The following is a 13,122-nucleotide window of genomic DNA, read 5'->3' on the forward strand; positions in this document are numbered from 1 at the left end:
AGACAGTCACTTTTATGTGGATCACAAACAAATATAGTGTCATCCTGAGCATCTACTCAAGTGGCACTTGACCTTGGATGCTCTACTCCAAAGGAGCATTCTCCTTCCACTATTCCTAGGACTATACACCTTTCTACAGGACAAATCCCCAGGGTCACAACTTTTCTATCCAAAGTCTTCCCTGCCTCTTTTGAATCTAGAAATCGGTGTCTACACAACCCTGAGCTGGTCTCCAGTTTACCAGTACTTACCTTTTAAGGAGACATTCAACCCAGTATGTGGTTCTCCCCCTCACCTGAAGAGTGTCCAAAAGGCTCATCATGGAGATGCAGGCAGAACACTATGGTGTCCGCTACAAAGAGCCCCCTGGTGTAGGACAAGGCAAGGCCTTGGAGGAAAAGGGGATTGACTCTTCCTTCCCTTATACTATACCACATTGCATAAGACACTAGAGCCTAAGATTTCCAACCCACTCTTGGTTCTTCTAGACAACAGAGCTATTCCTATTTCTCCAGAAAGGAGAAAAAAATCTTTTTCAGTTTTCTTCTTTTATTATATATCTAGCATTGTGTATTGTGTATCTAGTATTTATAACTTTTAAACATTTAGACACAAGGTATGTGGGCTCTGTGTCCTTTTGCATCAGATCCTGCAAATTTTAGAAGTAGGCCTGGGCATATGCTACATCCCAAACTTAAAATCAGCCAATTCTCAGGAATCTGGCAACTTTGCAAACCTACATGACCAAGATTTCAGTATGTCCTTGATAGATGAATGAAATCTGTGGACAGAAGGACTGAAAAACAAAGCCTGTGGATTAAAAGATGCTTAAAATTATTCACTGTCTATATTTTAAGGCTAACCTAATGGTCTTTGCCTGGTATCTTCAGTATTGGGGTTTGAACTCAGAGGCCTCACACTTGCTCAGTTTGCTTGCTCGCTACTGCCTCTCTACCCCTGGGGCCACACCTCTACTCCCACTTTTTGCTAGTAATGAGAGGCAAGGTTTTGCAGACTTTTCTGACTGGGGATTGTGAATTGAACCATGATCCTCCAAGGTCTCAGCTTCCTAAGTAGTTAGGACACCAGTATCTGGCTTTATATAGTATCTTTACATTGCTATAATATTTATATTTTAAAATGCTCCATCAGTCCCAAAATGATTTAAAACTCTCATCTCAAAGAATGAACTCTCCCCCAAAAGAGCACTGTAACATTATTAGGGCCAAAGCTGCTGCAATAGTATTTTTTTAACTCAAAAGTTTAGTTTGCATGAACTCACTGAAAAGCATAAAAAATTCTGAGTGAAAAATATTTACTTTCAGATAGGTAAAATGTCAGTAATAAACATTTAAAATATGCAATTTAAGCTTTGAATTATTTATATTTCAATGTGATATTAACTGAGTTTTAAAATGAAAATGAGGTTTACAATCTTTATTTTACTAATTAAGTTATTCTCTATCAACAAATGATGAACATGTGCTTACATCTTGTTTAACTCTTCCATATTTGACTTCAACATCCAATCTTAGAATTAAAGGGCAACCTATAATTAAGGTATGTGTGTGTGTTTGTATTTGTGTGTGTGTGTGTGTGTGTGTTACTGTTGGTATTGATATTACTATTACTCAAATACATTGATGATTAATTTTCATCGCAACATTTATATTACAAGTTAAGCTTATTTTTCTCCACCCAGTATGCTGTGAAAGTCTTAACATTCTCGTTTACTCATTTAGAAACACAGTTTTAGCATTTAATAAGGGCAAAGTAATAAAGCAAAGCAAGATGAAAACAGAGACTACAGTGAAAAATATGTATATCCTAAATGTTGCAGGAATAAAGAATCAGTGATTCTTTATCCAGAATAATGAAAGAGTCTTGGGCCAGTCATCAACCAGGATGTAGCAACCTGATGTGGTATAGGTGCACTGCTGTGAACATACATAGTGAACATATGGAAGAAATAACAGTAAAAAATAGAAGTCAGGGACAGATATTAAAAAATCTTCTAAGCAGGAGCTGGGAAGGTGGCTCAGTGGTAGAGCACTTGCCTTGCATGCATAATGCCCTGGGTTTGATTCCTCAGCACCACATAAGCAAACAGAAAAAAGCTGGAAGTGGCGCTGTGGCTCAAGTGATAAAGCTCTAGCCTTGAGCTGAGGGACAGCACCAGGCCCAGAGTTCAGGCCCCATGACCGTAACCCAAAAAAAAAAAAAAAATCTTCTAAGCATTCTTGTTTCCTACAGAAAACAAGTTCTGGATTTTTAATCTGATTACTAAAGAATCTGTACTTAAGAATATAAACAGTAGGCTACAAAGGTAAAAAACAACAGAGTACCAAAAAATGAGTTTGCCGCAATACTGTGGAAAACTGGTTATGACCTGCAGTGGAAACAGAAGAACTCAACCAGGAAAAATGAAGACAACTTAGAGCTTATCAAGGTTTCTAAGAGAAGATAAGGACAGTCATACGTAAGGCTGGTACTTTCAAATACCTACAAGTTTTGGGAATAGTATAAACCTGCTAGTTCTACAAAATGCTCCTGAACTCATGTTTCCAACATAAGCTAACCTTTCTTTCCAACTGACTCACTGTCATCTAATACTTTTCTAAGCATATCAGCTTCACTTCCATTAAGTTGCTTAACTTCTCATAAAAGGCCCTTAGTGGAAAGGTGATCACACAAGACAAGAACCTATTTGGACAGCAGGGTTTGGTTCACTCTGCAGCTGTGGGTCTAACTGTGACTCCATAATACACTGCTTAGAAAAGTGTCCTTTAAAAAGACCCATATACTTTGACATCTGACAAATTTGAGATCAGCTTCCAAAATAATTTTGAAATCTGTGCTATTTCCTTTCCTATCTATAAGCATCTAATATTGAATGAGGGACAAGTCTTCCCCAAATATTATGTAGTTCCTTGAAATTATGGGGTTGAAAGCATGAGTAATATGAGATCGATAATGCTAAAGTAAATGATAAATAACAATACTTGAAATATTTTCCTGTGGTTTCAGAAGTGTTTCTTTCCAAGGGCAATATTATAAGAATGGTATATAAAGGATGCTGAGTTAAATGTGAATTTCAAAGTAACAACCAACATGTCCCATGTGATACCTAAAACGACTTATTCACAGACTACAAAACCTATTTATTCTTGACTAGAATTTCAAGTTTAATCATGTATTCTGTACATTTATTTACTAAGTTTGAATATCCTATGAACTTTATCTGAAGTCCAGATAAATAAATTGAGTTGTCTCATGCCTATAAAGCAAGAGGAAATAGAATCATTGGAAATGAATGAAGTATCTAGAGATTCTCTGTGGTACATGAAAGAACATGGATTTTTAGAATCAAATAAATGTGAAATTCAGTTCATCAGTCTCTGAGAATTCATCATTGACTCGCTTTCCACAAATTACTGTATCCTTAGCTCCGGAGTTTTACTGTTCAAGGTGAAAGGGAAAGCAGGGGAGAGAAGGGAGGAGTAGGCAGCATAATAGATGGGCTAAACATGATCAAAGTACATGCATGTAGGGAAATGTCATGGTGAAACCAAATTACTATGTACAATTTTATATGAGCCAGTAAAAACAAATTTGCTTTAAGTCATCACCAGCTACTCCCTTGGTGTGGGACTGGAAAAGTCCTTTCTTCTACTCACCATTTCCCAAAATGGTTATCAAAGCCAAACAACCTGCTTTATTTGCATAGAGCACTCACCGCACTGTGAGTATTCACACAAAACTGTCCCAGTGACCTTCATATAGACTTGTTTCTCTGGCTTTCGTCTCTATAGACATTCACCAACCACAGCTAACCATAACTACTTTCAAATTCTGACTGAATCCAACAATATTTGAACAGATATGTTTAAAAATATTATCACACTGTGATTTCCTCATGTTCCCACTCTTTTTTGTGAAATCTTTTAGAATAAGGATTCATAAATTCATTGCAAATTAGCTTTTAATCATAGATGCACAGAGCTATTTTCTCATCTTGTAAGATGCTGAAAAATCTCAATTATTCATTGAGTCAAAAAATAAATAAAACCTTCAAAAACAAATGTACAAAAGAAAATTATTTTCCAGTCTGACGTAGGGGAACAACTCTTCCTACTATTTTAGAGTCATACCACATGGGGGATTGTTTTCTAATGTTCATTTTACAAATTGCTTAACTAACAATATGGTGTTCAACTTTCTACTCAGTATACCTTATCTTTCCTTGACACACTGTGATTTCTTTGAAGGAAAATTAACTAAATATTTCAGCAGTTTAGCTAGTGGGAAGCAAAGAATTAAGATCATAGATACAAAGGTCCTATAATTGTATTTTAATCAGCTTATTAAATACAACAGGAACATGTATCAATTAACTAACATTTAATTTTATGGTCTCTGAATCAAAACTTTCCAAAAGCATAGCAATAAAAGTTATCAACATTTACCTAACAATTTCTGTACAATTTTTGTTTTAACTCATGAAAACCATTGAAATATTGTATGACAATTGTGACATGTCCTCATAGACTGGAAAATGGAATTAGGTCTTTTATTAAGAGACAAACCTATTCTGAAATTTGCCTTTTCTGCAGAACATGACCATCAATACCAAAAGAAAAAATGCTTACAGAAAAGCACAGTAAAAAATTCTTTGTGAGATGACTGAATACAGAAATCTTAGAATTTTATTTCAAATACTTCTCTCCTCAACAGACATAAATCCACTGATGAAACAAACTACTACTGAGCTAAAGAGTGTTACAAATTGTATATGCAGAAAAACCAAACATCTCTGCAGATCTCATCTAGAAAGTAAATTGCCTAATTGCAGATTCATTTGGGAGTATGCGATGAAGATTTCCCATTATAGTCACATTTTAACTTGTAATATAAGTGTACATACTTTTCTCTTTTTTCTTCTATTAACAGGACAATTTTTCATGATCCAAATGATTCATTTTTTTCACAGAGTAATTTATCAATATTCTACTCTCACTAAAAAACAGTGAAGACTAACTAGAAATATAAGCAAGTTGTTTTCGCTAGCATTTTGCTTCATAACAAAAACTGCTTTAGTTTTAAAAAGGTCTGATTCTGGCCATTATTTTTAACTCAAGTGGAAAAGGGCCTCAGGGTTAGGGTCATTAACATCTTTTACTAAGACAAAAAGATGCAACTGTGGTTGCTAGGATACCAACAGACAGATTCATTTATTGCAGTCAGAAAGAGTTATTAAGGATGCCTTGACACAAACAACATACTAACTGTAAAAGGAACCATAATGTAAACGACCAGAAATCTAAAAAGTAACAGCAATCAATCCCTGCCCTCAAAGAGCTTAATAGTTTAATATTATGTATTGTAAGTACAATGTACTTTGAGGGGGGTCGGTCGTGGGGCCTGAACTCTGGGCCTGGGCGCTGTCCCTCAGCTCTTCAGCTCAAAGCTAGCGTTCTGCCAGTTGAGCCACAGTGCCACTTCCGGCTTTTTTTTTTCCTGCTTATGTGGTGCTGAGGAATCGAACCCAGGGCCTCATGCATGCAAGGCAAGAGCTCTACCACTGAGCCACCTTCTCAGTCCCTACAATGTACTTTGAAAATAAAGTGGAACTTGTTTTTGTTTTAAGAAATAGAAATAGGTAGACAAAATAGGTAGACATCAGAAAGAAAGGAAGTGTGTGTGCCAAGTACAATGAATGATTCAAGTTTGTAATCCCAGCTGCCTGAGAGGAAGAAATTGGAAGGACTATGGTTTGAGGGTAGCCCAGGAAAAAGGTTAGTGAAACAACATCTCACTAACCTAGCCAGCTAAGCTTGTACCAGTAATCCCAGTTCTCCACCAGGGATAGGTAGGACTCAAGTCTCATTCCAGTCTAGGCAAAAATAGAAGATCCTTTCTGAAAAATAAACTAAAGCATACTTGCATAGCAAGTATGAGCCTGAGTCCAAACTCCAGTACTTCCAATTAAAAAAAAATCATGAAGTTAACTAAAACTCAAGTATTAAGAGTTAAAGATGCGAGTTATATAATAACAGAAATAGAAATAATCTAATAAACTAGTGGGGAAAATGTAAATTGAAGATAAACACACATTCGGTGTCAAGAAGAAAATCTCCACAGTACCATAAATCATAGTTCTCTGAAAGCAATGATAAATTTGAGACATTGACAAAGTAGCCAATAGAAGCATGATAAAGTCATTCAAGAAAAGTCTTGGGAACTACCTCCCCACCTCCTCCCCCAAACTTAAACTCACAGGCCTTCACATTGAGTGGTACACTGTTACTAAACAGGAACACACCTAATTACATGCTCATTTTCGTGATAGCCATTTCTCCTTACCATGAAAGAAAAGATTTTTCTGGCATTACTAAATAAAGCCACCAAAGGAAATAATACTTATGTTAACAGTAGCATCTACTCTTATGCCAGGCATAGTTCCTTTCCAATTAGCCCTGTGATGAAGATACTGTTACCCTGATTCTATCAAAGACAAAACTTGGTCTCATTGAGACATAGTAACGAGTCTAAATTCACCTCACACTGGCAGACAAGTAGGATCCATATTCATATTGGTGCTTGCCTGATCAGCATCAACAAACACCAAGTTTCCTCCACCACCTCCTAGATGTTTCTCCTTGGAAAGATTCAAATGTCCAGGAACTATCAGAAATATTAAATGCTTGTCACTGCTTCATACTGCATAAAGACGACCTTCGCATGGCACACAAATTGGTAAAATGAAAACACCAAAATAGAATTACATAAAAAGAACAAATCAGTAATAGAAGTTAGAAAACAATGTCTCATGGCAAGTGAGGTAGGCTGTCTCCGATGCCAATTATAGGACTCTGGCCCTACAGAAGCTGATGACGTCTATGGCTGAGGGAGTGGGTCATCGGTATGGCACTTGCCTAGAAAACACCAAGCCCTGAGTTCAAACCCCAGTAAGCTGATGACCTCAAACTTTCATGAAGTACAGAATTTACCTGGGTCATTATGAGAATGAGGCACCACAAAGACTTGAAGGGGCTCAGTGTCCCATTCATCAGCTTCATACTTAATGTCAAATCCTTGCTTCCACACGCCCCCATCTGGATTATCAAAGGGAATTAGGCTGTAAACATCCATCATCTAAAAATATGAAAGAAAAAATTTGAATTTAAATGTGTGTATATATATATATATATATATATATAACTTTTTCATATAAAAATCAATTAAAAATATTAAGGCTCAAAATAGTTCATCATCAAATGCTTGAAATGCTGGTTGTGCTAGCAAAATAGGTTTCTAAAACATCCTCCTCATTTAGTTCTTAAATACGATGTTGCTTAATTCCTTCTTTCCCTGCTTTATGTCCAATACACTTCATAGAATTCTGTAGGAATAGAAAAGATTTTCATGAAATTTGATTATCATCAAGTATATTATAATTTTCCATTACGGTACTAAAACTGTGTTTTTATTGTATTTTTATTGTGAAAATACTGTACAGAGGGGTTACAATTACATGGACAAGATAATGAAAAACTGTGTTTTTATTATATGTGAGTTGTCTCCATTTTACAATCAATCTAATTTATACATTCAAAACTAATACCTGAATGAAAATGAATCTGTAATTACTGTTCTACCTCATATATACAGACCCTTTTTCATCCTATTTACTCCTTTTTTATTTTATAAGAACAATTATAACAAGGTCAACCAGCTATAATCATTTGAAAAGGCAAGAAATTATTGAAACTGAGATTTAACTTTTTTATTAATATATTTTTTATTTATTTTACTGTACAGAGGGATTACAGTTACATGAATAAGGTAATGAGTATACTTCCTATTAAACATTGTTACCCCCTCCTTTGTTTTTCCCCTACCATCCCATTCTCTCTCACCTGCCCAACTCCTCCCCCTATCCTGGCCCAGGAAGTTGTAAACTTCATTTTCAACATAGTGTCTTGTACATCTCATTGTTACAATGGGTCAACCTGTATCCTTGTTTCAGCATTTTGTTATTTCCCTTCCCCTCACCAAATTAGAAAAATGCATACAAGATGCAGGGAACCAGAATCAAATACAGTGAAAACAGGGGTTATACCATGGGAAAAGCACATACAAAAGAAACCAAAAAAAAAAAATCACACAGTCATTAAAAACAACAGCGACAAAGAAAAAAACCTTTTGTGGCCCTATCTTGGGGTTCATTTCGCTTAACATCATCTTATCTGGTCATATGTACATACCTTTTGACCTTTTCTGCTTGTCTGGTAAGATTATCCTAGACATATACTAGTTATTGCAAATAAGGGAAACTACAGGACCTATGTTTCTTTGGGTCTGGTTGAAAGAGAGACTTCTCTGAAAAGGAAATGAGATTTAACTTTTAAGTATCCAAATGTCTCCAAAAACTGAATGTGGTGGTGAGTACCTTTTGTTCCAGCATATAGGAGCTGGAAACTACTCAGGGCAAGATAGAAAGATCTTGTTTCAAAAAAAAAAATGTTTTCCAGCTTTCCAATGCAGTATTCCTTGTAAATAATAATCTACTTGCACACAAAGAAAAGAAATTACCTCCCCCAAAACATAAAACTTATTCTTCATATACTCTGATGCCAAATATGAAAAAGAAAAAAACTACTGTTTATAGTATTTCCATTATCCAAATTAATTAAGCTATAACAATTACAGAAAAAAATACATACATAAGAGATCACAACTTATCACTAGACAATAACATATCACTGGCTAAGGAATGATGCCTTTAAGAACTATGTGGGCAGGAGGAGGCATTAGCATGCAGACTCTATATTCCTCCAGATTCTTACTTGGGCTCTGTGGCTATCCCAGCGCCCGCATGCCTGGCTCCACTGCAGGCATGGTGACTTTGTAAATCCTGTCTATCCAACCCACATTCAAACAAATACCTAAAGGTTGGCTATTCACTTAGGATGGTTGACAAGGGTAGGTACTTAATATAGTCAGTAAAAATACAAATGAGGCCAAGCTTCACAGAAACCATAATCCCTGCAAAGCTCAGGCCTCTGATATCCTCTGAATCCAGCCACCCATCAGCTGATGATGTTGTAGGTGCAAAACGTGGTCCTAGGTTCTGACTTGACTTGGGAGTCCTGGCCTAAAAACCAGATTCTAGATCCCCAGGAGTTAAAAGTGCCTTCTCTAAAGCCAAGCTTAAGGTCAACTAATTCTGTTCAATTTTAAAAATATTCACACTGTAAGAGAGTTCCAGTTTCTGGTCCAAGGCACAGGGTTAAACATAGTCCCCTGCTTATTTGCAGAGCAGGGGTGGATATGAGTTTAAGAAAGACCAAGTCTTTTCTGGCCCTGGCTTCCAACTTCATTACCTTCTAGAAGGTCCAGGTAAAATGTTATACAAGCCAAATATGTTAATTTTCTAGTAAGATGAAACAGATGAGATTGATTTTAATGTTGTATTTTATTTAACCTATCCTATTATTAACTCAATATGCAATCAAAGCACAAGTGAGCTACTTTCATACTAAGCCTAAATCAGTCTGTTTTTTGTGTTATACTTTATAGTACATCTCAAATCAAATTTGCCACATATATTGCAGGTGCCTGTCAGCCACGTGCAGATGGTGGCTTCCATACTGGAGATCACTTCTCCAGAATAGTTCTCTTCCCATACAATGTATCTTGCAAAAATACCTAACTCTACATTGTAAGGTAAAATACAGTGAAAGCAGGGCTTTTCTTCTATAGAAAGAAAGGACAAAAAGAAGAAATGGGGGGGCGGGGAGAAAGGAAGGAAAGAAGGGAGAGAGAAAGAGAAAAATTGGTAAGAAAATCTCTGGCAAACTTAAACTTGAAAAGATTGTCAACCATTATAGAAATTAAGAATAAAATGGCACAAAAAATGATTGCATTCACAAGAAAACTGAAACACCAAAGTATGGAATTTTATCACATCAACAAAAATGAAAAATAATGATGTGACCAAATTACTTCACAGAAATAGCAAATGGAATCTAGAATTTAAACAACTTATCACCAACAGAAACCTGATCAAATCTGAAAATAAAATAATAAAAACACCCCGTGATTATTAATGTCCACAGTACCTGTACATCAGGGTGATGACTTCCTTTTTGTGAAGCAAAGAGACAATCATTAGGGTCGACCTTAAAGAATAACTGTGATGAGGTGAGACGTGAACCAGCACCATGGCTGAAATTGCCTTGTGAACTTTTGGGACCATCCTCCACAGATTCACTCAAATTGATGACTGAATCTCTAATATTTGAAATGATCTCATTATTCTCAGCTAGCAAACGTTCCAAATGGTCTATTTTTTCTTGCAACATCGAAAGCTGGCCCTGTAATAAAAAGAAAAAGGCAGCTATGAAACACTACTATAGCTTTGCTAAGACATACTGTTTTGTTTTGTTTTTTTCCCTTAATTATGTGGCTGCGTGAGAGGGCAGCCATTCACCCTTCCCTTTCCACTTTTATAAGTGGATCACAGAAAGCATGAACAGCTGGCAAGATCGAAATACCAATTTATAGCACAAAATCTTCTCCATAGCTCCAATTTTTGTTTGATGATATTTCAAAATATGAAAGAGAACACCCAAAATACATGGGTGCGTATTTCCTACTCACTTTTCAGCCCCATTAAGTTCTAAAACACCACTGGGTCCCTGGAATCATTAAGTATAACAAATAGCCTGTTACATTTTAGGTATGGAATTTTTAATTCAAGTCTAGTTGATTTAACTTAATTCACAAGGGACAATAATATGGACCTGACAAGATCATTCCATCTCAACCCGTTAACAGTAATGGAGAAACCTAAATAAGAAATATCATCTAGAGAAAAAACAATTCATCAAGTCTTAATTAATCATAAACATACACATCTCCCAAGCAGCCATTCCATAAGTCATTCACACTTTTTATTAGACTTTGGGACTTTCAGAGTTCCATAGTTGATTCTCACATTAAGAAGTCTGCCATACATATGAGCTAAGCCTCATTGCTATGCAGACTAACACCTCACTTATGAGAGCAAGGACAACCTTGGATTTGCCCAACATACTCTCTCTCTCTCTTTGAATATATATATATGAATATATATATATATATTTGTGTGTATATATGTGTATGTATACAAAAGATTTTATATATACATATATATATACATGTTTATATATATACATACACATATATATGTTCCAAGTATACAAAAGAGTTTTAGTCACTAAAAAGAAATATAATTTCATTTAAAAATAGAAATACAACGAAAGTTATTTGGGGAGAAACATTTTAAAAAGCACTATGAAAACAATGTATGGAGTCGGGTGCCGGTGGCTCACGCCTGTAATCCTAGCTACCCAGGAGGCTGAAATCTGATGATCATGGTTCAAAACCAGCCCAGGCAGGAAAGTCCATGAGACTCTTATCTCCAATAAGCCACAAGAAAACCAGAATTGGCACTGTGGCTCAAGTGGTAGAGCGCTAGTCTTGAGCTGAAGAGCTCAGGGACAGTATACCGGCCCTGAGTTCAAGCCCCACAACCAATCAAAAAAAAATGTATGGGATAGGAAACACTTTTGAAAAACATAGATAAGAAAAATATTTTTTTAAAAAAACTAGTTTTGGATACTTATATTCTTTTTTAGCCTGTTACAAATATTTTCTGTTTTTCTAGTGAGGAGGGAATGGGAGATACAAGAATTATATTCACAAGTTATGTGGTCAGAAGGGGATAAGTCAATAGACTAAGAACTACCAAGACAATGATAGTCATTCAAGTGAATGATGCCAGAATAGACAGAAGTCTGAAAAGAAATTTTGGAATAAGGGGGAAAAAAGAGAACCTAGCCAAAAGTAGCAACAAATATCTTAAGGGTGGGGAGGAGGAGGCTGAGCTAAGTATCAAAATCCTTGCTGCTATAAGCAAAGAGCACAAGACTGCAACATGCCCCCACAGACCTGAAAGATATTTTCACAGGCTTCTCTACTTGGGTAGTGACAGAAATAGCTCCTACGCTTTCAAATAGTAGTCTGTGTAGGCAGCTGTGCATCTAGGGTGAAGTGGTATGTCATACAGTAGAACGCTGAAGCCTGTTCACCAGCACACATTAAGAAAGGAAAAGAAAGGTTTCAGCATAAGACCTCTTTGTATAAGACAAGCTCCACAGGTAAGAAAGGAAGAGAATATGCTTTGATTTACATCTGGAGACAGCACAGCAAAGGAAACCTGAGAAATTCAGCCCAGGACTATTTCTGGAGACATTAAAGAGGGCTTCTTAATCTCACTGTAGCTGAATGACATAGATTCCAAATAAGTAAATCAATTAAGTCATATCATATCTATTCACATCAGTGAAGCACTCATCAATGTTGATTTTCCATGGAAAGACTAAAGATGGCCCTCTATCATAATCCAAAGAAGAAAATATTTGAGAGCCAGGTAGGCAAATCACTAATCTATATATATATAGCCTTTCTAAACTTAAGATAGGTTCTCAAAGTTTGTCTGAAATAACAGAAAACCAACACCACTTCCAGTTTTCTGAAGGTTAGAGATACTACTCTCACAGACTTTCCTGCCAAGCTGGCTTTGAACTGTAATCCTCAGACCTCAGCCTCCTGAGTAGCTAGGATTACAGGCCTGAGCCATCAGAGTCCAGCATGAATCACTTCTGATAGATTCTAAGTGTTTCCAATACTGAAAACAAAAATCCACTTCATTGTTGAAATTTCTAATGCCCTAGTAAGAGACAATCAAGTTCTTATTCAAAGCAGAATTAGAACTTGTTGATCTGCTTTGGCTTTAGTAAACCTACCCATCATTACAAAATAAAACTTTACCTCAGTCTAATGCACTGACACACAATCTTTGCATACATTTCTCCAAATGTTTTATAATTTAAAAAAGAAAAATACAATTTTAGATGCAGGTATATACCTACGGTAACACTACCTTTGAAGTCCGTCCCTCCAAGGAATATTTTTCCTACGGTGTTGGGTCTATAACCTATGACTTACTCAAAAATAAACATTTCTGGAGATATTTCTTGAAAAGGAAGCCTGCAGACATTAAAGAGGGCTTTA

The 13,122-nt window shown here is 36.1% G+C and overlaps 1 protein-coding gene across 1 annotated transcript in view; it reads right to left on the minus strand.

Annotated features, from left to right (window-relative positions):
• Nucleotides 1-13,122, minus strand: part of Man2a1 (mannosidase, alpha, class 2A, member 1) — a 158,441-nt gene that overhangs the window by 124,787 nt on the left and 20,532 nt on the right. The window contains exons 2-3 of the mRNA XM_013020384.1: nucleotides 10,125-10,379; nucleotides 7,011-7,155 (exon numbers count right to left, since the gene is read on the minus strand). Coding sequence (XP_012875838.1) covers nucleotides 7,011-7,155; nucleotides 10,125-10,379 — 400 coding nt within the window. The remainder of the gene's footprint in view (nucleotides 1-7,010; nucleotides 7,156-10,124; nucleotides 10,380-13,122) is intronic.

The sequence above is a fragment of the Dipodomys ordii genome, unplaced genomic scaffold, assembly GCF_000151885.1.
Source record: "Dipodomys ordii isolate 6190 unplaced genomic scaffold, Dord_2.0 Scaffold50, whole genome shotgun sequence".
NCBI lineage: Eukaryota > Metazoa > Chordata > Mammalia > Rodentia > Heteromyidae > Dipodomys > Dipodomys ordii.